This window comes from Podarcis filfolensis (assembly GCF_964270895.1).
Source record: "Podarcis filfolensis genome assembly, chromosome: 10".
Taxonomy (NCBI): domain Eukaryota; kingdom Metazoa; phylum Chordata; class Lepidosauria; order Squamata; family Lacertidae; genus Podarcis; species Podarcis filfolensis.
In genome coordinates this window covers 63,113,981-63,141,216 of record NC_139612.1, presented here as the reverse complement: position 1 = coordinate 63,141,216, position 27,236 = coordinate 63,113,981, and the positions used below count along the sequence as shown (strand labels likewise).

At 45.6% G+C, this 27,236-nt stretch overlaps 1 protein-coding gene across 17 annotated transcripts in view; it reads right to left on the bottom strand.

The window, feature by feature from the left end:
* Positions 1-4,914: 4,914 nt before the first annotated feature.
* The window catches only part of SOX5 (SRY-box transcription factor 5), a 770,837-nt gene continuing 748,515 nt past the window's right edge, over positions 4,915-27,236 (bottom strand). For 12 of the 17 annotated variants that reach the window (XM_083572723.1, XM_083572728.1, XM_083572715.1 and 9 more), the window contains 4 exons: positions 22,650-22,758; positions 21,158-21,331; positions 13,431-13,647; positions 4,915-5,678 (listed from right to left, as the gene is read on the bottom strand). In XM_083572723.1, the coding sequence (XP_083428849.1) occupies positions 5,372-5,678; positions 13,431-13,647; positions 21,158-21,331; positions 22,650-22,758 (807 nt within the window). In that variant the 3' untranslated portion in view covers positions 4,915-5,371. The remainder of the gene's footprint in view (positions 5,679-13,430; positions 13,648-21,157; positions 21,332-22,649; positions 22,759-27,236) is intronic. The other 5 variants (XM_083572719.1, XM_083572720.1, XM_083572718.1 and 2 more) reach the window with 2 other exon arrangements.

Below are 27,236 nucleotides of genomic sequence, written 5' to 3'. Positions count from 1 at the left end.
TGTTCACAAAGACAGGGAACAATCTGGTTTAGTTGTTTTGTGTTTTTTTCCTTTTAGAAAAAGAGAGCAAAATGTTCAGTTTTCACATTGTACATTTGTCATAATATTTATATTTATATTTATATATATATATAAAAGTTTGCTTTAGTTTTTAACCAGAGTGCTTTGAATGGCTCTAGAGTGTCATTAAATAATCCAAACTGAGTGAAGTTAATTAAGATTGAACTCAACACTCCCATAATTCACCCCGTCTTAAGAAATGTCCATACCTGATGGGACAGTGGGCTCAAAATTATGTTTTCTAAAAGATCCCACATACACACACACACCAAGAAAGGGGGGAATGGGCGAGCAATAGCGAAATTGCAGCTTTTTAACCCAAAAGGAGGAAAGGACACTTTTTTATATATATAAAAAACACCTTAACAGCTGTCGTTGTTCGTGGTAATTGCCAAATTAAAAAAACACCAACGTAATGTAAAAAAAAAAGAGAGGAAAATAAATTATGCATAATTTACTAACTGGGAACAGCTGACCATTATTATTCTTAACGTCATTATAAGTACCATTACAACACTAGCATGAAGAGGCAGTTCAACTGAAGAAAGAAAAAAACTCTCACGCAAAATCAAATGCAACCATTAACCAATACAAAACAAGACATCTCCAACATAGAGAATATGATGTACTACTCTGAATATCAACCCAGACAAATATTGAGAGGAAGAAAGAGAGAGAGAGAGGATTGTTGAGGGAGAGGTGGATAACGTGAAAGAGCAGTGGGGGTGGAAATTGCATCCAAGCACCCATTTAACTATTGCCAGAACTATTCAATCACAATGGGATACTGTTTGCTTTGCCAGAGGGAGGTCTATTTTTGAAGTAGCATTCTGTCATACGAACAATGAGGGCATGAATCTTCAAAGAGTTAATAAGAATGAATAGGGATTGATGATCAATTCTTAATTTTTTTAATTTATTTTTATTTTTACCCTTTTGAGTCTTCTCCCACCTACTTCCTTCAAGATCCTCCTCAATAACCTCAGCATTGCCAATAAAATATTCCCCATTGTTCCCAGTGGCTGGAATTTTGTGAATGCCACTATCTTGTACATTTCTGGGCAAGTATGGCAGTCACACTATCCAATAATGCCCAAGATGGCAGTAATGATTTCCAATGTAAATACTGCCATCTTGAAAAACTATGTGGTGTGCTTAAACATATTTGATGGGACCACCCCTTCCCAAGATAGCTACAGTGTTGGATAAGGCTTGCCACCATTTTTGACATACCCAGGCAAACACATGATAGCCACAGAATATGGTCAGATATTTTTTAGACTTCAATAACCATGAAACTTCCATTTTGCTCTGGCACCATCCACCCCACTGATCTGTACACAATGCTTTTTTTTGGAGAAGTCAATTCACACATTGAAATGACAGTCAGCAAAATCAACAGATGTATCAACTCTATGCATGTTTACTCAGAAATAGGTCAACGGGACATACAGCCTAATACGTGTGGCAGCCTCAATCTGGTCCTTCTGTCATACAGCCTTTCCCTATCAAAAGTATTATTTAGCTACCACTCTAAGCTTTCGAGATTCCGCCAGATGTTGTCCTGAGTTTCTGTAAAATCTTTGCAATAGTGAGGACTAGAGATCTGCTCTTTTAAAAATGAATGGCTGCTGACTTCAGTTTGTATTCTGCACTGTACCAGTTTGTATGTAATGATAAGCCGTTGTTTGTTTTAACCATGGATGGATCAGCCCTGCAGATGACCAGAGCAACTATAATTTGTTGTGCCTAATGTTGGTTTTTTAGGGGATGAAGGTGGTGCTGTGGGTTAAACCACAGAGCCTAGGACTTGCCGATCAGAAGGTTGGCGGTTCGAATCCCCGCGACGGGGTGAGCTCCCGTTGCTCGGTCCCTGCTCCTGCCAACCTAGCAGTTCGAAAGCACGTCAAAGTAGATAAATAGGCACCGCTCCGGGGGGAAGGTAAACGGCGTTTCTGTGCGCTGCTCTGGTTTGCCAGAAATGGCTTAGTCATGCTGGCCCCATGACCCGGAAGCTGTACGCCGGCTCCCTCAGCCAATAAAGCAAGATGAGCGCCGCAACCCCAGAGATGGTCACGACTGGACCTAATGGTCAGGGGTCCCTTTACCTTTAATGTTGGTTTCATTTTCAAAATGTTCATCTTGCACCTTTGTAGCTGAGCAAGCATCGAGGGCAGGGTGCTGAAACAAACTGGGATTAAGCCAGGATAGTGGGTTCAGACCTAATGAGAAACCACAAGTCAAAATTTGCAAGCCCGTTTCAAACCATGGTTCCATATACTGGTTTGTTGGCCACAACAAAAATATAGTTGGCTAGGATGGACTTGGATGTACAAACAAACCACCATGGCTTAGCAAACCATGGCTTAGCATTGCATGCAAACAGTATATGTGCAGGTCTATCTCTGTAGCTCTCTGCTGTAGTAAACCACTTAGAATGGAATTAATAGTGGCACACAGAATGGCAGAATAAACCTTTCCCATTTGGGTCACCGATGAGCCTGAGGCATCTGTATTAGCAAGCAAGACATTGTGGGAAGTGCTGGAATGTGGAGCCACTTGCTTATCATCAAACCTAGTATGCTATCTGGCAGCCTGAACTATAAACTGCTTATGGTAAAGTTCTTCCATTTAGCGAGCATAGTTCCATTGATTTCAGCTAGGTCAAAAGCCTAGTTTTCCCTGGTCCAGTCATCATGACTTCCTCATCATGGCAGGAAGCCAAAGATTGAATGGGGCCAGGTACACAAGATATACCACAAAATCAGGGCTCTGTCTCATTCCCTCTAACCTGGGAAAATGCCAGATGGAATTGGGGTGATATATACCCAGCGCTCTCTGGCATTGAAATGAATAGGGCAGTTGCTAGGCCCTGGAAGCCTAGAGTGTGTTGCCAGAGCCCTCAATCGGGATTGTTCCAACTGTTGGAATCTCCCTGCAGCACCAAAACAATGTCCCAGTGGCACTACGGCAATGTTGCAGCACCATGACTGGAACAGCTATTGATGCACAAAGGCCCACTGCAGACATTAGTGCCCATGGTAGTGTAGTAGTGCACTTTGTATCACGAGGGATGGGACTATGTGGAATGACAAACTGTGAGGAATGCCTTGCCCAATCTGAGTCCAAATCTGGGTGCACGGGCATGGGAAGATGGGTCACACATATTGAGTCAATCATTCATATATCACGGGAATTATTTTCATAGCTCACTCAAGATTTCATCCCCAAGCAAGATTTCATCTCAGCCTCCACCTCATGGTTGATGCGGATCTGGAGCTGAAAGTCTCTGAACACCTGACATTGGACATCCTCACCCTTTCCTCCCCAATACTTGACTTAGGAAGTTAATGATTCACATTCTTCAGCGCCACACTTCATATGCAAACAATGGAAATCTATTACATGTAGCACCAACATGAAGTGTAAATTCAGGATGTCAAACAGACTCAGTTATTTGGGAAATCATCCATTGATTTACTTCTGCTCCACCCCAACAATTCTCTGAAGGTTATTCTTATTAGTACCATAAATACCCACATAAACCTAAACACACAAGTCCACGATGCATAAAATATTTTTTCCCTCTAAATCTATTGTTTTTTCTCTCTCTCTCTCTTTCTCTCTCTTTTTCACCTGAGAACAGCACCTACAGTTTCCTTTAACTTGTGTTTTTTTTTAATAGAAAATTAATTAAAGAAAGAAAAATCTAACCTCACCAGCTGCTGGTAATCAGGTTCTTCAACGGATTGTCTAAGACACAACACTGTCCTAACTTTAGACCGAAGACGAGATGAAAGAAATAAAGAAAAGACGACCAACTGGGAAAGAAAACATGAAATGGAAGTTGTTCAGCATGTGAGTACAAATTTGGCACTTGCTCAGAGACTACGTCTGGTGTGCAATTGGTGGAAGGAGGCCTTGTCTAGAAAGGAAGGGGGTGATTGGCTGGGGTGGTGGTAGCAGAAATAAAGAGTATTCCCACTGCAGCCCATGTGGCAACATGCTCTCGCGCACATCCATCAAGGTCAAGCAGATATTGGATTGGGACAAGGGCACATGCGTCTCCCAGATGCTCAGGTGCTCAGGCTAACTGGCTATTGGTGACTGGCATGACCCATTTAAGGATGTGTGTAGATTAATAAGGAAGTTGTCAAACCAAGATATAACAAGTGCTTGCATTTTTAAGGGACTGGGTTAATGTATTTTGGTGGAAGGGAAGGACGTAAGTCAGTGGGAGAGCATTGTTGTTTTAAAGGATTTTAATATTGTATTTTTATATGGGTCTAACCTGTCCTGGGACCTGGTGGTATAAGGCAGGTAAGACATCCAATAAATAATGATGATGATATGTTGATGAAAGGTCCCATATTGGGCACCTCTTGAGCTCAATTCATGGTCTACAAATCTCTCAAACCACCCAAAGGTTTATTGCAGCCTGCACAGAAAACATTCTGCACTGCAGCAAACCACAAGGGCCCTAAGCAAACTCCTACAGGTCCAACTAAAGTAGCAATTGCTGTGAATCGGGATGTGCAATGCCACATGGGCTAAAAAAACCAGGTCCGTTCCAGCCAGATGCATAAATGCCTTAATAACCCTGACTCTGGAGAGGAAGGGTGAAAAAGAAAAAGGTGGGAAAGTTGGAGGGGGAAGTATAAAGAATTGTTTTTAAAAATCATCTATTCTGCCCCCCGCCCCATCCTGGTCAGGTGCGTCACCTCCCCTCCCAACCTCCCCCCACCCCACCCCAAATCTTATTTTTTTTCCTTTAACCTGTAGCACAAAAACAACAGAACACATTCACAAGCCACTTGTTGGCACTGTGTACCTGAGTGAGAATTTTCTAGAACATTGTAGAACAAACAGCCATAAAGTTTATTTTGAAAAAAATAATAATAATAAAAGGTTGAACGGGTAAGACTTCAGTGCTCGGGTATAGCAGCTGAATTACTGGCATTATATTACCCATAGCTTATTTACGTCCGTTTTATATATATATTTATATATATATATATTTGTTGTCTTCGTGAGTTGTCTTCCTTGTCACGGTTCCTTCCTCTGAGCCTTTTTGTCTCTTTAAATTTTTTGTTTCGCTTTCCTTTTAAAAAGTTTATTTTTCCCCCCCAACGCGGGCTGATGCCTATTGATCAGCTGATGTCCCCCCAACTAGTTAAGACTAAGAGTTTTTAAGTAACAGTCAGTGTGTGAGGATTTAAGTCTGTGTGCTTGGCCACTGGGCTAAGGAACCAGCCGGGGCTTCCCACCGAAGTCTTCCGAGGTCAACGCCAAGAATCGGGACCCCCTCCTATCAGTTGGCTTGCCCCGCGATGTGGTTTTCGCTGTCGCTGCCGTAGTCCACGTCGGGGTCATCGTCCTCTTCGTCGTACTCGTCGTATATTTCGCCGTTGATGTCGTCAGTCTGCATCTCCTCCTTGACGTGGGAGGTGTCCTCGCTTTTGATGCCGTAAGTGCTCTGGATAACGGGCATCCCGGGCTCTGGACTGCTAGAAACGCTCGAGTGCTCCGAGGGCAGGTGCGGGGAGGGCATTCCTGCCATGGCAATGGCCCCTGGGTAGACTACGCCGGCCGTCGCAATGGGAATCTGTGCTTGCTGTCTGTTGGCAATGAAGGAGGGGGGAACAATACGGGGAGGCGTTAGACACAAGAGGGAGGGTGCATCCTCATAAGCCATTCTTTTAGAAATAAACAAAGGAAGCTACCTTATACAGTCATACCTCATGTTACGTTTGCTTCATGTTACTGTATTTTTTGCTCTGTAAGACTCACTTTTCCCCTCCTAAAAAGTAAGGGGAAATGTGTGTGCGTCTTATGGAGCGAATGCAGGTTGCGCAGCTATCCCAGAAGCCAGAACAACAAGAGGGATTGCTGCTTTCACTGCACAGCGATCCCTCTTGCTGTTCTGGCTTCTGAGATTCAGAATATTATTTTTCTTGTTTTCCTCCTCCAAAAACTAGGTGCGTCTTGTGGTCTGGTGCATCTTATAGAGCGAAAAATACAGTACGGTTTTTCAGGTTGCATCCAGCGGCGACCCAGAAGTACCGGAAAGGGTTACTTCCAGGTTTCGCCGCTCGCGCATGCGCAGAAGTGCTAAATCATGCTTTGCGCATGCGCAGGAGCGCTGAATCGCACCTGCACAACCACTTCAGGTTGCGGGCTTTTCATGTTGCGAACGGGCCTCCGGAACGGATCCCATTTGCAACCAGAGGTATCACTGTACTGAGTTAATTAGTCCATCTGCCTCAGTATTATCTACCCTGATTGTCAGTGGCTGTGCGGAGAAACATAGTCAACTGTTGTCCTATACAGAATAGGACCATTGGTCAATTAAGCTGAGTATTGTCTACACTGTCTGCCATCAACCCTCCAGGGTTTTAGGCACAGGACATTACCAAGCCTACCTGGAGATGCTAGAGTTTGAACCTTGGACCTTCTGCATTCAAAACAGATACTATGCCACCAAGCTATTACCCTTCTCTCTCCTTCTCTCTCTTGCAGGCCCCCTTAAAGCCATGTTTCCAGGGATATAAAAATATGTTCAGCATCTCCCCAATAATTAGTATCATTTTAGACTCCAAGAAAGTCAAACTGGAAGAAAATAAAACATTGCACTTTGGAGTTATTAGACCGCAGTATGGTGACAACTCTGATTTAACAACGCAGCGGTGAAACTGCACAAATGCAGCAGTTAAGGTAAGGAACATTAACTATTTAGTACTGTTGTTGAATGCATACTTCCAAGAAGTTTTGAGTGGAATGAAAGCGTCCATGTGTAAGACATTAGGGGTAGGAGAACCCCACACGGGGTGCAATTACAGACCCCAGATGCCATATCTTAATAATTGTACCCATGTATTATAAATCTTAATGCATTTTTTTTTACATTACATTATATTGGAGCCATTGCTTCATATGTTTGATATGCCTTAGATGTCAAATATAACTCATTATTTCTCTGTTTCACTCTGACTTCACTGGCATTTCCTTCAGTTCTAATGGGCATGCTATTTCCCCATGTGGGCCCAGTACAGAAGATTCCCTATAGGGCATAAGAGGTCTTGTTTTCCCACTTCCTTCCTTAGGACCAACATTAATTTCTCTAGTGTAATTTAATGCATAAGTGTAAATGGCAGCAATGGGGAAGTCTGAACAGCCTCAGGAAAGGGGTGGTGGTGGAGGGGAAGTTTAACCCTCTCTTCATCCCTGCCATGGTGCTGACAAAACCACCTCTGAACCTGCTGCTTGCATTTCAATAATAATAATAATAATAATAATAATTTATTTATACCCCACCCATCTGTCTGGGTCTCCCCAGCCACTCTGGGTGGCTTCCACCGAAAATAAAAACAATACAACATCAGACATTAAAAACTTCCCTAAACAGGGCTGCCTTCAGCTGTCTTTTAAAAGTAAAAATAGTTGTTTATTTCCTTGACATCTGTTGGGAGGGTGTTCCACAGGGCAGGTGCCACTACCGAGAAGGCCCTCTGCCTGGTTCCCTGTAACCTCACGTCTCGCAGTGAGGGAACCACCAGAAGGCCCTCAGCGCTGCACCTCAGGGTCTGGGCTGGATGATGGGGGTGGAGACGCTCCTTCAGGTATACAGGACCGAGGCCGTTTCAAGGGGTGTATCCATTGATGCATGGTGTGTTGGCGTCAGGAAACAGTAATGCTTCCCCCAGCACAATGCCCAGGATGCAAATTTGCATCCCTGAATTGTGAGGATGGGGGTGGATTGCGCTGGAAGTTCTGAAGGCCCTTTGAGAAACAGCACTGGTGCAAGAATTTCCTGTGCAATCGACTGATCACACTTATTTCTGGTTCTGAAACCTTTGCCAGAAAAAAAGGTCAAATCCCAGGGGGAGGACCCACACACTCAGTGGTAGAGCACACACTTCCATGGGGGCAGGGAAAAGGCACCCAGATTCATTATGCAGGACCTCCAGCTAGATAAAGAGTTCAGGCTGCAAGGCTGGGAATGACTTCATTGCAAGACATTGCAGACCTGCTGCCAGGAATGGGGAACTTGCAGGAGTTTTAACAGCATCTATAGAGCCACAGTATGGATGGGCAAAGTTGTTGGTTTCACTTTCTCTCATTTTCCCAGCCTTCAGTTCCTCACATTTCCACATGCATCTGTGACTTTTCTGCTTTTACTTTAAAACAGTCCCCATGGAAATCCATCAGCATTTTATACCAAATTTCTCCCCAAGCACACTTTGTTTTTTTGTATGCAGCTTATCCCAATATATATCCTTGTATATCACTTTCACAAATATAGTACCATCATCATCAATGATGGGTTGCCCCAGCAACTCTGGCCAGCTTCTAACAATTTATAAAACTGCCAACATTAAAAACTTCCCTATAAGAATTTTCATCCATACACTACTCTAGTATATGCATTTTTGTACATGTTACTTGCCTGGAAAATTGCTTTGAAAGATTTGGAGATATGCAAATTTTAAAGGAAGTGTTTTGGTTTGCATATCTTTTTTTTGGGGGGGGGAGTGCAAATGCGAACTTAATAAAAATTCTTCTCCCATCCCTAGGCCAGAAGTTCCCCAGCCCCTGGCATAGACAATATAAAGGTAGACAAATCCACTTGTCTGACTCAGTTTAAAAAGACAGCTTCATAAAATCAGACCTTAAGGCAGTTCTTAAAAACTGTAGCTGGGCTCTGAGCATCCAAGAGAGGCATACTAGGCCATCTTCTTGTAACTTTTCTGCGAAATCATAAAGCTACCATGCCAAGCATCTGCTTAAAACCTTCCTTTTCAGATACCGAAAGCTTGGAAATACATGCAAATGTCATAAAAGAGCTGGGTTATTTTAGGCCTGCTAAATTCCTTCCTCAAATCTTGGAATGCTGGCTGTGTTTATCTCCCTAAGAAGCTCTGGGGGATCCTTGCAAACCTACAGATTTAGCACTGATGCTCCTTTTGTTGCCTTGCAGCATGGGCTAATTCAATTGCGATAATATTGTGCAGAACATGCTCCGCATTGTAATGTCATCAAAGGTGTGTCCGTCTGCAACGGAAAGCCTTGCCACGGGAGACAGGAGGGGAATCTCTGGAGGAGAGCAGGCTTAACTGAGAGTGAAACCTTGCCCTGGCCATTTATGCCAAGCATACAATAAGCCTCAGAACAGTCCTGGAAGGCCATGGGGCAAGGTTGGCAGAGTTCTCCAATCCTTGCCACATTTCTAAATCTCTCACTTCTTTCCTTCAAGGAGAAGGTGGCTGTTCAAGCGTTATAGCAACATACAGAGGCCTATCTGGGGCAGAGGATACAGGAGTGGGGAACCTATTTCAGCCTGAGGGCCACAGGCCAGCAGCAGACAGGGTGATGACCATAACAACCTTGTGAGATAGGGGAAGAGGTGGTAAACCTGAGTCCGGGTTGAACCACTTCATAGACTGCAATGCTCCTCAGTGCAATTAAATTGAACTAATTCCTGCATATAGAGTGCTAGAATCCCTACGAGAATATTAGATTTCTGTGAGGAGACTGATTTTGTAGAGATGAACATTCAGTCATGAGAACCTCAACCTACTGGTTAAAACAGCTTCACCTTCCAGGTCATTTTGGACTACAACTCCAATCAGCCTCAACCAGAAGCGATGAAGAGAAGAAGAGGAGTTTGGATTTGATACCCCGCTTTATCACTACCCGAAGGAGTCTCAAAGTGGCTAACAATCTCCTTTCCCTTCCTCCCCCACAACAAACACTCTGTGAGGTGAGTGGGGCCGAGAGACGTCAGAGAAATGTGACTGGCCCAAGGTCACCCAGCAGCTGCATGTGGAGGAGCGGAGACGCGAACCCGGTTCACCAGATTACGAGTCTACTGCTCTTAACCACTACACCACGCTGGCTCCACACCATCGATGGGAGTTGCAGTTGTTGAAGGCTGATCTAAAGTGAGATAGCCCAGTCACAGGTTTAGAATCTCTGAGACCTAGGCCCTTAGTATCAATGAATTCAAAGGTGATGTGAAAATGACTAGACAATTTCAATCCATACAGAATACTCCCCCACCAAACCCCAGTTTTGCAGGGCTCCAAGAGCATGTAGGTGTATGGATTGGTAAAAATAATTTGCACTTAGCATGGGTTAAATAAGGGAAGTGTGGGATTACGTAGGATGGATTTTACCACACAGGCATCTACAACAGCAACACCAACACCAACACCAACCTGTAACTAGATCTGTTACAGCTGGCCGTGGTTAGGAGGCTAATTTCTGAGTATAGGATTGGAACACTTTGAAAACCTGCAACATCAGAGTTCACTGTGTGCCACAAACCATGGCAGCTCTATGGAGTTGCCTCTATATTTCTGAAGAGCTGCCACCTGTAATCTCACCAAGTTTACTCAGAAGCAAGTCCCAGCCTCCCCTGATCGGGATTCAAGCCCTACAGCCTGGCGCTGTGCCGATTTAGGCGTGAGACAGTCTACTGAAAGCAATCAGTTCTAAGCACACCAAACTTAGCACGAGGTTGCAGTAGCCTCGTTTGCATATTCTGACAAACGTCACGCCCTTTAGAGAACCCAAAATCAGTTCCCTTTAAGATATCACCTTGTTACAAAGACCTCATTTGGGGCACACCTATTGGTAACCCCAAAGTATCTGCGCCACTCCCAGCAGAGAGAGAATTTGGCTAGCTCAGTAAGGAAGCTGAATACCATTTCAACTATTGCTGGATTAATCCCCCCGCCCTAACATTGTCAAGCATCAGTGTTGGCGAGATAAGTGGAATTCTGGAGGCTTTGTCGCTGCCTATTCTTTCTCCAAAAGGTCCTCCCCTCCCTCTCTTTTTAATCTCCTGATGCCAAGGTTTGGCTGACATCCCTCTGTTTGTTTCCGCGCTTACCAGTGGGATCACCGGACTTGCCAACACCACAGGGTTAAGCGGCTCAGATTTCTGGGCTGAGCTGCTTAGTATTACAATGCACACTGTAGCTGTTTAAAATACTGCCTGGTGACACTTAGCAGTAGCTGGACAGATTCATCTCTGTTCATCATTACTGTCATCCATTAACCAGGCTCAAACAGCCAGCTCTCGTTCCAAAAACGTTGGGCGCAGTCCAGCCCTGGTTAAGCAGTTTTAAGTCTCCTTGATTTCAACAGGAGAGATTTAAACCTGTACTTAACTCTTACGCTGGAAAAAAAAATCAATAGGACTCAAAAGTGCTTAGCTTTGGATCGGCTAGGCGTTTGTTCTCTACCAACTCAGAAAGATTCAGCACTATGTAAGTAGATAGAAGGATATATCAATTTTGTTTCTCATTCCCCCCCCCCAGTCTTAAATTCAGTTCACATTTTCTAGCGATGAGGATTTAAAAAAAAAATCCTCATGAAAAATTATAAATGTTTTAGTGTGAATTTCTTCTATTAAATAATTTTTATATTTTGACTAATGTGCACTCATTTGCAAGCAATTACCCCATATTTCCCAATTCTTCTCACTTATATCTTCATTTTTAATGCACACTTCTTCCAATAAATGCATTTTTGCAAACACTGTTTTGTTGAAGAACTGCATCACAAAATTTAGATAAGTGAAGATTTCAAAGGATATTTTTGTTTCGGTTTGCGAATTGTTTTTGACAGTGCAGATTTGACTGGTCTAGCTGTCAATGCATACTGAATCAAATTTCCCCTCCATCCTCTATCAGTAGCCATAAAAAAATCTTGTGGCGGTGAATTCCATATATTAATTGTGCATTAAGTGATGAAGCGCCTGCTCTTTCTCCCCAGAACATTCAAGACAAGAAAGAGTGTATATTTATTTATAAGGCACACCCTTTCCTCTGTATAACATGCTATATAACTAGCATGTGGAGTAAGCAGTAAGGTGACTTTTGGAGGGCAAAATGGAAAACATTTGTCTCTCGTCCTCATAGAAGCTCCTTGAATGATTTAGAACCCTGCATAGTCAGGGGCGTAAATCCCACGGGGTGGTCCCCTGCTTTTGAGCATCGCCTTGAAACTTAGTGAAAGCTCTAAACTGAGTAAAAATGGTATGCCAGAGCGGGCAGGGCTGTGAGGAAACTGAACATTTGCATAGAGTTGAAAAGGGAATGGGAACAGAATGGTGGAGCTTGAAAGCAGGTCTGTTTGGCTAGCTGGCTGGCACCCTGAACTGGAAGGCACCACACTGCAACATTTTGTAGCAGGCCCGACTTGCAATTAACTAAAGGAGTTCACTGCCACGTAGATGGGGTGATGAGCACTGGCTTAGATGGCTTTGAGAGGGGACCAGTAAAATTCGCAAAGGGGGACAGGTCTGTATCGGTGACTACTAACAATCACAACAGCTAAATGGAATCTCCGTGCTCAGAAGCAGCAGTATGCCAGTGGACAGCATTTGCTGAGAAAGAAGAGCAGGACCTGGGGGGGTCATTGATTACAGGGCCTGCTTCTCATCCTATAGAATGTAAGGGCAGCCTCTGAGAACCAAGCGTGCAAACCACTTGCAAATACTGAGTCCTGAATGTAAGAGGAGCCCTGCTGAATCAGGCCAAAAAGGCTTATCTCACCCAGAATTCCTGTTCTCACAATGGTCAGCCCATGAGAAGCCCAGGTCCCGAGTGCGACAGGGCTCTCTCCCCACTTGCGATTCCCAGTCCTGGTGACTGGCATTCAGAGGCATATTGCCTCTGACTGTGGGGTCAGAATGTAGCCATTGTCCCTAGTAGCCCTTTTCAGCCTCAGCCTCCAGGAATTTGCTCAATCCTTTTAAGCCATCCACACTGGTGCCCATCACTGCATGTGATGCACTGGAAGTCGTGTTACAAGGATGAGCGTGGGTGCACACAACTGACTTCCCTCCAGCTGAAGTGGCTAAAGCTCTCATGTGCTAGTGGTTGGGCAAGCAGACCTTAAAATATTAGAACTGTAGAATTGGAAGGGATCTCAAGGCTCATCTAGTCCAAACTCCTGCAATGCAGGAATCTTTTGCCCAACGTGGGGTTCGAACCCACAGCTCTGAGATTCAAAGGCTCATGCTCTACTGACTGAGCCACCCCTCAACCTTGGAAGTCAGGAGAAAAGAGATGCAAACTTGTGGGCCCCTTTTCTCCATCATCCCACACCGGGAAAACATCAGGTTCCCACTATATGCCTAATAACACCTGCAAGGCTAAAATGCACATAGACTCATAGAACAGTACAGTCGGAAGGGACTACGAGGGCCATCTAATCCAACCCCTGCAATGCAGGACTTCTTTGCCCAACATGGGACTCAAACCCATGATCCTGAGGTTAAGAGTCTCATGCTCTATCAGCTGAGCTACCCCAGACCCTTTCCACCTAAGTATATGAAATCCGCCACAAAGGGCCCATACCCAACATTGAAATACTGCCTCATCTCTTGACGCCGATTGCGCATGATTGCCTTGTATTCGCCGATCCGCAGCTTCTTCCCGTCCACTAAGCACGTGCGCTTCGGCCTGGGCTTGTACTTGTAATCCGGGTACTTCTCCAGGTGCTGCTTGCTGAGGCGCGCCTGCTCCTCATAGTACGGCTGCTTCTCAAGGTTCGTCATAGCCTTCCAGCGAGAGCCTGTCGGGGGAAGAAGGGAAAAGGAGATCTGTCCATCTCTGAGCCTTTTCAAAGGACTTGACAGCCCTGGAGTGGTCTAGCGGCAACCCGAGGGCCAGATCCAGTCCATGTAACACTTGGATCTAGTACAAGGTTTTCCAAACTTGGGTCTCCAGGGTTCATGGGAATTGTAGTCGAAAAACAGCTGGAGACCCAAGTTTGGGAAAAGCTGATCTGGTGGTACCTTGATGGCCCTCCCAAATTGTAATTATCCTTTTGGTAGCTCCAAAAGAGTCACTGGTGGCCTTCCTTTGCCCAAGGCGGATGCTGGATTGCTCCCTTGCTGGAGCTACCTGGAGTGTTAATTTGGCAGTTTCTCATGAAAATGCAAACAAAATCAAATTTCTCCTCCATTCCTAGAAAGTGGGACAGGGGCTGGCCAAGGTTGGTGAAGCATTACCCCATTTGCACTAACGGACCAGCCACTACCGGCTTCTCTCATCCATGTCTTGTAGCTCCTTGAGATAGGACCTGTTTTGCTTACGTTGTGCTGCAAAAAGCCATTCATTCATCCAGCCTCACTAATTCAGCCTCCATTCCTGCCCCCACTGCCATTCTTGTATCTCTTTTGCCAAATGTGTTTATCAATAATGTCATCCAGCTCATTCGTAATGTGACCTGAGTTCCTTACTGTTGTTTAAAATCACTTGTGTGTTGTGTGTGTGTACACAATGTGCATGTATGTATGTGTGTGCATACACACACACACACACATAATGCACTCACAGATATTATACACACACACACACACACACACACACACACTGGTACCTCGGGTTACATATGCTTCAGGTTACATACGCTTCAGGTTACAGACTCCGCTAACCCAGAAACAGTGCTTCAGGTTAAGAACTTTGTTTCAGGATAAGAACAAAAATCGTGCTCCAGCGGCGTGGCAGCAGCGGGAGGCCCCATTAGCTAAAGTGGTGCTTCAGGTTAAGAACAGTTTCAGGTTAAGAACGGACCACTGGAACGAATTAAGTACTTAACCCGAGGTACCACTGTATATATATATATCTATCAAACATCCACATGCATAATTGCATCAGCCCCAGAGGATGAATGACACAAGTGATTAAAGTTATGCCTCTTAAGGGAAAAACAACAACAACCCTTTTCTGGCTGTGTAAGCGAACAAGTCCTAGGCAATGCTTTGCTAACATTTGAGAAAAGAAAAATATTACAAATGGAGGAACAATGTTCATTTGCTCTCCGGGTTGCTTTTTCTAATGGAGCTGGGTGGAGAGATTTTTGTTCTTACAAAATACTCATGATGCTCATAAATCTGGGCTGGGAGAATTTTTTTTTGGGGGGGGGAGAGAAAAGAAATGACCCAATGGGATATTACTCAGGCTAGCCTTGTAGTGCTCAGCCTCTTTGGGGAAACAGAGATGAGCCCCTGGCTATGAAAACAACCCCTGGGTGGAAATGTGGCAAGGACATTGTGGGGGCTGATCAACTTGGGAGACAGCCGTGGCCTTCCTCCTCGCCGCAGTTAGCTCACATTATAACTTCCACCATGCCTAGATCATCACAAACACCCCACGCACCATTTATGATCTACAGAAAGCTTACATTCTCTCCCTTTTGCAAAACATTTGTCCCTTGCTCCAACAAAAACACCAGCAAACCATATAGCTTCTATTAGGAAAGTCTCAGGTTTTTAATATTATTAACTGCCAATTTTCCATTTGCCTTGCTAGGTGGGTGCGAGTATGCCTTTCTCTTCTGATGAGGGTCAAATGCACGCTGGGCAGGAAATGTGTCTACACAGGACTCCCTCTTCCCTCTGGCAGGCTTGGACAAAGGCGGCCCTCCAAGTCTTTGTCTGGCCCTCAGAACTCTCTGCACAACTCATTCCTGCCCTAGCTACACCCACTGTCCCCAAGCTTTGCACCCTCCTTGAGAGTTTTTGCCTGTCTGGAATGTGCCATTCAACTGCAATGGTGCCATTTGCTACCTTTGAAGGTGACCTGGAAACTACAACGAATCCAGAATGTGGCAGCTAGACTGGTGACTGGGAGCGGCCGCCGAGACCACATAACACCGGCCTTGAAAGACCTACATTGGCTCCCAGTACGTTTCCGGGCACAATTCAAAGTGTTGGTGCTGACCTTTAAAGCCCTACATGGCCTCAGCCCAGTATCCCTGAAGGAGAGTCTCCACCCCCCAGCATCCAGCCCAGACACTGAGGTCCAGCGCTGAGGGCCTTCTGGTGGTTCCCTCACTGTGAGAAGCAAAGTTACAGGGAACCAGGCAGAGGGCCTTCTCGGTGGTGGTGCCCACCCTGTGGAATGCCCTCCCACCAGATGTCAAGGAAATAAGCAACTATCTGACTTTTAGAAGACATCTGAAGGCAGCCCTGTTTAGGGAAGCTTTTAATGTTTAATGAATTATTGTATTTTAATATTTTGCTGGAAGCCGCCCAGAGTGGCTGGGGAAACCCAGCCAGATGGGCAGGGTATAAATATATTATTTATTATTATTATTATTATTATTATTATTATTATTATTATTTGCTTGCATGGGCGGAGAGTGTGTGTGCAAATGTGCGTAGAAACCGGCCTAGCGCATGAAGTTAAAAGCTTGCATTTGTTATTTTGCCCCCTTTTGCCTCTCACGGCCCTTGGAAACTTTCCCAGAAGGTGATGTGGCCCTTAGGTTCAAAAAGCTTCCCTTCCTCTTGGCTAGGGTGCAGGGGAAGGCCAATAGCATCACAAGGAAGCTGAATCAGACAGACGGGCAGATGCAGGTGCGGTCCCTGTATTAAGGAATGCAGGAGAACACTGTTCCTTGACTGGTGGCCCAGGCAGCCTCCAAATGCCTTCCCCGCAAAAGCTCCCTGTGCCATAGCAATTAATAGCCACCCAGAAGCTGAATGAGCACTGGCCACAACTAGCCAATTGCAACATGCTGAACACTAGCTGGTTGTCCCCATCATTTCCGTAGCAAGTTTTAATCTCCCAAAGTGCTTTACCGGGGTCTTCTTTTCCTCTTTAGCAGCAACTCAGGGGAACTGAGTTACCATACCATTTTAAAATTATTTCTTGTCCGGGGGAGGGGGCTGGAACGGATATACACTCAATACCTGAGCCAAAAATCCACCTATAATCTGTAATCAATAAAGTGGTGGCCATTTCTAATCCAGAAATGGATTGAGTTTATTAGTTACATCTTACATTTAGCCACTACCTTGGCGGGGGGCACTGTGACTGGGCCGGCAATAAACGAGCAAACAAACTTCATGGTGAGTTCTCCCACTTTTATCCCCGGGGGAGGGGGACTGCAGCTTTATCTTTCTTATCTCAACTCCTTTCACAACCAGCCTGCGAGGTAGGCTAGGCTGACAAATACACAGGCTAAGGCACAGCAGAGGCTTGAAACCTGCCGCATCGTATCTCTCTTCCACTTTTCCCATGAAGCATTTAACCAATTAATGCCAGTCTAGCAAAGCTGGTCTAAGGATACAGAGGTCCACCAGCACCTGTTGATCCCTTGTTTACCTGTGGCTCTCTCCCTTCATTGACATTTAGATTGTAAGTTTCTTGAGGCAAGGACCTTTCTTTTTTTCTTTTACGGCTTCCTTGAAACAAACACACCAGTCTTTCTGTTTCATTGCAACTGTTTTGTTTTTTAATTAATGCTTATTGTTGCAATATAACTTTTGGTGAACTGCTTTGGTGAGATCTGCCTGAATGGCTGCATGCAAATAAGGCAAGTATGCTGTTATCAGCATAGTGTACTTCCCAAATAGGAGAAATAGCTTAACATTCAGAGATCCCGGCTATCACCGGCCTCCTATTTCACACTCCTATAAAAATGGCTGAATACAGAAAATTGTGTTTTAGTTTTTTTCCAATTAACTGCAACACACACACACACACACACACACAGAGAGAGAGAGAGAGAGAGAGAGAGAGAGAGAGAGAGAGACAGACAGACAGACAGACAGACATTCACACAAGAGAGATAGATAGAGAATCTTAAAGACTAAGAGTGGGAACACTGAGAGACTGAAACTGCCAGGGAACTGCCATCGGAGCCAGAGGCGGATGGAAGGCTCCAGAGGGATGCCGGAGAGGGTCCCAGCAGGCAGAGAGGCAGCCCATCTGCTGGGGAAGGAAATCAGCGTAACACCAGTGGAGAAGGGGGGCAGATGGGGGAATCGGAGAGGAGGCTCCAGGACTCTCTACCGGAGACCAGCGGAGAGAGCACGGGTGCTCCACTGCCCACACCCTCCCTGCGCAGAAGACTTCCACGCAGGGAGAGTAGGCGTAGACTTGGCGTCAAAGAACTTCTTTGCTGGAAGAAGTTCAAGAAACGCCCACTGACGGATTCTGCCAGCGACTGAAACAGCCACGAAGTGAAGGGCTGTCCAGACAGAAAGGGTTCAACCAGGTAACCTAGCCAGGAGTGGCGGCAACTTACGCACGAGCAACCCCTATAACCATTACAGAAACACTTCTTAAAAATGACAACAAGGTTCTTTAACAAGCCGTCTCTCTTCCTTCTTGCAAAAAGTGAAATAAAAATCGGATACACCAGTTTACGTACCAATGAACAGATGGATGACAAACATGTGCGCAGATGACTTTGCTAACAAATCCATGCATTGGTACTCCCCCCCATTTTTTTTAAATGTTCAGAGCGTAATATCAAAAGTGTCAAAATTTAATCCCAGGATAGAATAGCACTGTAGTACAGGAGCCATATATAGAGAGCACACACACACACACACACACACACACACACACACACACACACAGCCTGTTTGAGCAACAGTCTCACATAACCCACAGTCAGTGTGAAACTTCAGACACCTGACCCCAGTGCCAGAAAGAAGGAAGAACGATGACGATGGCGAGTTAGAACAACTGTGCCATTCTTGCAAAGAGACCCGAGTACCTGGTTGATCTGCGAGCTTCCAACTCCCTCTCCTTCCCAAAGTTAATAGAGAACTCCCTGCTGAGTTCAAAAAGTGGCCTTCGGCAGCCCAGAAGGGACCTTTCCAACATTTCCATCAGGGGAAGAGGAGAGCGCCTCACCCCCTCTTTATTGCAGAGGAGGAAGAAATTCCCCCCTTTATCCTCTGATGTTTCAAAGGAAAGCAATCTCTCACTTTCGCTTGCTTTCAGACCTCGCCACTCACTTGCAGTGAGTGCAAGAAGTTTTGAGAGCTAAGCAGGGCTGTCATCTCTATGAGAATCTGGAATGGATTTGCATGTTACACTCCACGTACTGTATATTTAATCGGAAAAAGATGCTCGAGATACGCTCGCCGCATTTCCCTCCTTCCCCGCACTGGCCTGGCCTAGTGCTAAACAGTAAAAGGTGATTCCTTATGTTAAATTTCTTAGCCGAAATGGTTTATTAAAACCAGATTTGGAGGGTATTATAAAATGCTTAGAAGCCCTTTAAAATGTCAACGCGGATCCCCCAGAGACTGAGTAAAATGTCAGCCCGGCTCAAGGGCCTATTTTAAGTGGAATGAATTAGCAGCGTGCTGTTGGAGTTTGTTATCCCAAACAATCAGTTAAGATGGGGAGAAAACATCCAAGTTCCCTTTGTACTTTCTGTATGGAAAAGTGGAGGAGATGGTGTTTGCGGTGATCTGACCAATTCCTGAAGACGATTGCTTAAAGGTAAGTTTAATCAGGACAGCTCTTAAATGCAAAGACCCAGCCAAACTGTTTTTCCTCCTGACTCATAGGCTTAATCTCACAGCCACTAACTGCCTTTAAATCCCTTCTGCTAGCATATGCAAGTGTTATCTTTCCAGGAACAAATGTAGACTCCTTATCTCACTTTCTTTCGACTAATCTAGTCAATTCAGGTGCCCTATTAAAACCATCCTACCTGCCAACTATAACCGACAGCTAGTATATAGGCCTCTGTGAATCTGTAGAATGAAGAATCCAATGGCAGTCACACAAATCCTGCTCCCAGCAGAATTTCTCCAGCGGCCAACTTGCCCGTGTGAAATTGAGTCAACCTACATATTTGAAAGGATGCGGGTGGCGCTGTGGGTTAAACCACAGAGCCTAGGACTTGCCGATCAGAAGGTCGGCGGTTCGAATCCCCGCAACGGGGTGAGCTCCTGTTGCTCGGTCCCTGCTCCTGGCAACCTAGCAGTTCGAAAGCACATCAAAGTGCAAGTAGATAAATAGGTACCACTCCGGCGGGAAGGTAAACGGTGTTTCTGTGTGCTGCCCTGGTTCGCCAGAAGTGGCTTAGTCATGCTGGCCACTTGACCCGGAAGCTGTACGCCGGCTCCCTCGGCCAGTAAAGCGAGATGAGCGCTGCAACCCTAGAGTCGGTGATGACTGGACCTAATGGTCAGGGGTCCCTTTACACATTTGAAAAGCCAGAATTGTGACTGCACAGCTACAGATTATGGGAAGGATGTTGCCGCCTCATGTAAAAACAGACAGGCACACACAACAGATCAAACACAACTCCCTGAAAACTGCAAACTCACATTCTAGAGACAAATGTGTAGCCAAGTCCTCTTTCTGATGTTCATTACTAAAAAGAGCTTTTCACACAGAGGAACTTTCAGAAGCATTTCAATTACCAATAACAATATCTTGTATTTTGGTCCCAAGGCGGGTTGGGAAACCCCCCCCCCCAATAATAATACAAACATGAAAATGTTGTGTAAAATCCACATAAAATTCTACAACAGGGGTCACGAATGTGCCTTCTGCAGCATTCATGAAAGAACACATTTGCTGTCTCCTCAAAAAACCTCAGCACAATAGAGAATTTTTGTTCTTTCTCCTCAGGTTCTATTTGCACTGGCTCAGCCTCTCCTACACTGAATATGCCCCTTTAAACATGCCCACATTTCATTAGATGCCAGGAGTGGACATCCATTCACCCATCATTTCTGAACAAAGGAGAGGTGCAAAGAGCTTCTCTTTGTGAGTGAGCTCAGGAGTGGCTGATGGGAGCACATTCCCTCCCCTATTGATGGGGTGGCTGATGCATGGCACCCATTTTGTGTCATGCCATGCCCCATGGCAGCCATTTTGTGGCTGGTGCCCACAACACCATCTCAAAATTCCAGATGTGCCTACTGACCCAAATGTTGGGTGACCTTTGAGCTACAAAGATTAACAAGACAAAAGCACGACCCCAAAGAAGCCATACCCCATATCCAACACCCAAAATGGCCCACCTTCACTCCTGAAAGTGGAAGAAGCCTCAGATACCGATCTGAGTGCAAAGTCATGGCCGTTCTGCAAGCTACATTTGGACAAGACGGTCTCTTGGCCATCTTGGCCACAGTTCATTTAGGAGACACCTCACTACACTACGAAATGGTGCAGTCCAGAATTCTGCCACCTCGTTCTGAGTTAAGCACAGAATGGCTTTTGCGGAACCAGATGGGTGTCCAGTTGATATTACGCCCACTCCAAACCACAGAGCCCTGCTGGAGAACTGCTGCTCCTGTTTTTCATTGCCTTACCCAGTATTTTGCTGATGTTGGAGTTGTGCATATCCGGGAAAGCCTGCAGGATCTTCCTCCGCTCGTCTTTTGCCCATACCATGAAGGCATTCATTGGGCGCTTGATGTGGGGTTCGTTGCTCCCACGCCCTCTGGACTCCCGATAAATCCGAGATTCTGAGACACCTGCGCTTCCTAAAACGATGGGGTGGGAGGGCAGAAAAGACAGGGAACAAAGGATATTTCATTGTTATAAGCTGCCTCCTCAAGCATAGCTTTAAATTGTACTTGGGAGGGTTCATCACTGCAGCATGAAGTCCTGCATCTCCCATTTCTCAGTTAAGACATGTACTTGTTGTACAGCTTTATGGCATGGTGGATAAGGGCACTTGTGTGCTTTCCCTCCACCATATAATCACATAAACATAGTTGCTGATGGTAGTCAATGCTGAGGTCCAAATGTACACACCTCCGGTTTGCACAGCCTTCCCTTCCTCTCTTTTTCCGCAGGGAATGAACTGCCCAACTTGGGTCTCCATAGGGAATGCTTCCTTAGTGAATGGTGGAAGGAGGTTCCACACATTCCCATTCTTCTGCTCCTCCTAGAGAATCGCCAGCCACTTGAGTAAAAGAAGTGGGGCATGGGAATGTTACCCATGGTTACACTGTCTCCAAATAATGCAGGATAGTGCTATGGGTTTTTCTCTCGGGATGAGGGTGGGGAGGGTATCCGTTCTGAAACGCCATCTAAAATTATTTATTTTTTCTGAAGATTTTGTGATTCCACCAAAGGACTAGGCAGTGCTAGTTGCTTCCTAACAGTGAAGGGTCTTTTTTTGGCAGCATCACAAAGATATATCCCGGCTTTCCTGCTAAGAAGCTCATGGCAGTGTACATGGCCCCTCTATTTTATCCTCACAATTCCCCTGTGAGGTAGGTTAGGCTGACAGGCCAGAAAGTCACCCAGTGAGCTCCATGGCTGAATAGCAATGGAGGTTCAATCAGGTTTAACACTCTAACCACTTCACCACCCTGGTGAACATCTAACCCCCTGTCCTGTGATGTATGAATTGGATGTAACAAGCCAACAAGTGCTTGTTCATGACTGCCTGTCTTTTCATGCACAGACACCTCTGCAGTGGTACAGACAATACGAAAGGTCTGCGCAACTCAAACAGCTGCTACAGTCCCAGAGTGTGCCTGTCCTGTGTCCAATCGGTTCTGCTAACTGATCACTTCTGCAACTGATCTCATTCTTCCAAAACCTATTTCTGTTTGCATCTTTCATCTCATCTTCACAGAGCCAGAGACGTGGTCTTAACCTTGGCAATGGCGTTTACTATGACAGCATGAAAAATTCGCCCACAGACTTTCAGCATCGCACATCGCCAGCTTTGTTTAGTGGGTGTCTCCTCGCCATGCACTAAGTACCAAGGAGATCAATGTTCTCTCTCCACCGGGCAGTGGATGTACAGGCACAGCTGGGAATAAGGCAAAGCGCTCCGCTACTGACCATCAGAGTCTCCGCTCATGTTGAAATCCATCATAGCGTGGCTAAACTTCCCGTCTTCATTCTGTTTGACTGCCAACTGTTGAGTCAGGTTCTCCAGTGTCGTTTTGTCCTGGGTGGGGAGAGAAGAGAGGGCACAAAGGAGTCTTTTTATTAACACGCAATGGAACCACAAAGTTCATAGGTAATTTGCAATATTCCCCAGAGAAGGAGGGTTAGAAAATAAGGAAGAAGATGGTTGAGTTGGAAAAGTAAATGAAAGTGGGGTGAATGCCCGAAGGGATGGGGGGGGGGAAGAATAACACAATTATTTCTGGGAGGTTTTATGAATTGAAAGTATCATGGCTTGAACATTCACTCCTCCCATTTAAAAATACAGCTTTATTAGCCGAGGATGAGTAAGCTTGTGAAATTCAGATTAGTTTGACACACATTGCAAGCGCTCAGCTAGCATGTTCCACAAGCGGTTCAAATGTTTCTGGTGGAATTCAGTGCACTGAAAAGTGGATTTCGTTTAGCAAACCACAGGGCAATTTAAGATGCTAAATTTTCTGATGGGCCCGATGGATAATTGCCTCTGAAAAACCTTGTAAAACTTAACATTGATAGGAAGTTAAAAGTATGCCAGGGCCGTTTCTGATGTTAATTTTTATCCCTGTCCTTGTCTGAGATGCAAGTAAGGCAACTGAGAAAATAGCCAAAGGAAATAACTCTGAATCAGAAATGACTACCTTGTTCACAGGATGTAAACGGCAACAATCCCTTCTGATGATTTTTCAGGAGTACCTTTACAAATGGGTGAAATTTTCACCCCACTCATCACTGTGACAATCACTTTCTCATCCATTTTCCTTAAAACTGTTTCGCCCACAACATTCCAGGGTGAGGACAAGAAACATTTTCCTCACACTTATTTCACAGAATTGTAGGGTTGGAAGGAATCTAGTCCAACACCCTACAATGCAGGAATCACAGTTAAACAATCCTCGACAGATGGCCATCCAACCTCTGCTTAAAAACCCTTCAGTGAAGGAGGGTCCAACACCTTCTGAGGAAGTCCCTTCCACTGTCGGACAGCTCGCACCATCAGAAAGTTCTTCCTGATCTTCAGTCAGAATCTCCTTCATTTGGTGCAATGAAGCCAACAAGATTTGGCTATTTGATGGTGTCTGAACAACGCCTTGGGTGTTGTAGGGGTGGGGTGGAGAACTGAGGGGAAAAATCAGTATGCGGATGATACCCAGCTCTACTTCTCTTTTAAATCAGAACCAGTGAGGGCGGTGAAGGTCCTGTGTGAGTGTCTGGAAGCGGTTGGAGGATGGATGGCGGCTAACAGATTGAGGTTGAATCCTGACAAGACAGAAGTACTTTTTTGGGGGGACAGGAGGCGGGCAGGTGTGGAGGATTCCCTGGTCCCGAATGGGGTAACTGTGCCCCTGAAGGACCAGGTGCGCAGCCTGGGAGTCATTTTGGACTCATAGCTGTCCATGGAGGCACAGGTCAAATCTGTGTCCAGGGCAGCTGTTTACCAGCTCCATCTGGTACGTAGGCTGAGACCCTATCTGCCTGCGGACTGTCTCGACAGAGTGGTGCATGCTCTGGTTATCTCCCGCTTGGACTACTGCAATGCACTCTACGTGGGGCTACCTTTGAAGGTGACTCGGAAACTACAACTAATCCAGAATGCGGCAGCTAGACTGGTGACTGGGGGCAGCCGCCGAGACCATATAACACCAGTCTTGAAAGACCTACATTGGCTCCCAGTACGTTTCCGAGCACAATTCAAAGTGTTGGTGCTGACCTTTAAAACCCTAAACGGCCTCGGTCCAGTATACCTGAAGGAGCGTCTCCACCCCCATCATTCTGCCCGGACGCTGAGGTCCAGCGCCGAGGGCCTTCTGGCGGTTCCCTCATTGTGAGAAGCAAAGCTACAGGGAACCAGGCAGAGGGCCTTCTCGGTAGTGGCGCCCGCCCTGTGGAACGCCCTTCCAGCAGATGTCAAAGCGATAAACAACTACCTGACATTCAGAAGACATCTTAAGGCAGCCCTGTTCAGGGAAGTTTTTAACGTGTGATATTTTACTGTATTTTTGGTTTTTATGGAAGCCGCCCAGAGTGGCTGGGGAGGCCCAGCCAGATGGGCGGGGTATAAATAATAATAATAATAATTATTATTATTATTATTATTATTATTATTATTATCATCCTCAAGACAACAAACAGAGAGCAAAAGGTGATGGGAAATAGATGAGAGCGGTGTCACTTGCTACACAAGGAAAGATCCTGTGTGAGAGGCCGGGAAGGGAAATATATATGACAGTAAGGGTAGGTAAAAATGCATATTAAAGAAACACATAGAATCAATAATACAGCACAGCAACTAAACACAGCAACTAAAGAGGCAGAGTGGGATTCAAAGAGAAAACTTGCAAATTTGCATACAGCACGCCAGTGATTTATGCAACCCCTGGGCGGCTGCTCTCCATGGCTGTGACATGCTTTGTGGTTCATATGTTGTGCAGGCCTGCTTTGTGCATAACCACTCCCTCCCGCCATCCCCCCCCCCCACAAATACCGCTCCTCACCTATGCCAGAGACCATGCTCAGAGTCTAGTTCTGGGAACGGGTTATGCCCAGCAAGACCAAAGAGGAGCCTCACAAACCCCACAGCATGCTCAGAGCTCGGGAATGCGCCTGCAGTGTGTTTACAAACATGGCTTTCCTGCAAATCCTATAGCCAAAAGCACTGTGTGCCCAGGATTAGTGCCGCGCACTTGGCTTGGAGGAGAACGATGCCTCCGCTGTGGGGCTTTGGAAGAGGCTAGCCGGGGTCTGCACCTTTCTCTGAGTGCAATACCTGCATTCATCATTGCTGGAAAATGTTGCTTTCCTCCCCCTCCACACCCAGTTATGGGAGTGCTGCGGTGCTGCAGAACTGAAATGTGCAAAGCAAAGGCAGCCCTCCTTTCCGCAAGCCGCACACAGTTCAACTTGCCTGGCTTTCGGTTGCCTCTCTCCGCAGAACGCGGGAGCGATAAGGGGGAGGGGGGAGGAACCGGAGACTCTGTTTCAGCGACAAGGCGACCCCTAACCCCCCACTACTAAAACATGCAGTATAATAAAATAATTCAATTAGTCGCCATCAAAGGGAAAGTTGAGATAATTCTCAGAGGCTGTCACTCTGAAGCCGAGCGATGTCAAAACAGTCAGCTATGCTTTCGTTATGCCCCTTTGAGCCATGACTTAAGTGAACCTTCAGTCAATCTCGGTGCTGAGCAAAGGGAGAGGGATGGCATGCGAGAGTTGGCAGCGGGGCAGAGGAGGTGAAAAGTGAGTTGCAAAAAGCTTTAATTATAAAACAACAGAGCGGCCTCCAAGGCTGAGGAGGCCCAGCCGTTGCACTTAACCAATCTCTGCTGCGGCTGATGCACTGAACGAAATTAACGCGGCTAAAGGAAGAAAAAGAAGAAGGAAAAAAACCCAAAGCAAAACAAAAGCAAGAACACCCTTGTGAGCAAAACAGGTTATTTGGTTTTTAAAGCAGAGGACACGGTAATCCATAAATTAAAAAGGGTTTTTAAATCAAAGAGGGGAGCGAAAGCTCAGCCGGGACGTAGCAGGGTGTTTGAGTGAAAGGAACAGGAAAGTTTTCAAGAGGCATAAGTAATGAACAATACTTTTGGCTTTGCGGCGTGTGCGTCTCAAGCTGAAGATTGCCACAGTATTTCCGGGTTGTTGAATTCAGTTCGGCACTGTAGTTCATGTGGGCATTAGTCAACGAGACGGATGGTGGTGGGGGAACATAGGAAGCCAGCTTATATCGAGTCAGATCATGGCTCCATCAAGCTCAGTATTTCCTGCTCGGATTGGCAGCTCCTCTCTAGGGCTCCCTGATAGGAACGTTTCTCAGCCCTGCCTGAGGGACTGAACCTGGGACCTGATGCCACTGCATCTTTCTCAAGTAGGAACACAGGAAGCTGTCTTAGACAGAATCAGGCATTTGGCCCATATAGCTCAGAAATATTGATTCTGACTGGTAGCAGCTTGCTATGGTTTAAGGCAGAGGTCTCTTCCAGCCCCACTTGGAGGGACTGAACCTGGGACCTTCTGCATGCAGATACTCTGTGAAGGAACCATCGTCTTTTCCAGGATGCAGAGTTAGAGTGATGACCCAATAAAACGAAAAGGCCCCTTGCTATGTAATAAACTTCACTCATATGTAACAAACTACGCTTAATGTCTCATCTGCTTTGGCCCTCAAATTTATGTTGTTCGGATTGCATTGTAATATTTTCTTTTAGGGTTTAGTGGCTGGTGCCTAATTTGTGGGTTTTTGAAGCAAGGTATAAATATTTTTGGAACGTTTTAGGAAGCTGCCTTGTACTGGTTATTTATATTGCTATCTCTGTCCCAGAATTGTCTACTCTAACAGAATAGGGTCTTTCTTTCCTGTCACCTGTTACTGTTAGAGAAATCAGTATGAATTTATTTATTTTTAAGGTAAAAGAGTGGTCACCCTGATGCTTCTAGATGCGACCACACTCTCCACCTTAAGAAGACAGAAATGTAATAAATAATAAGAATAAGAAT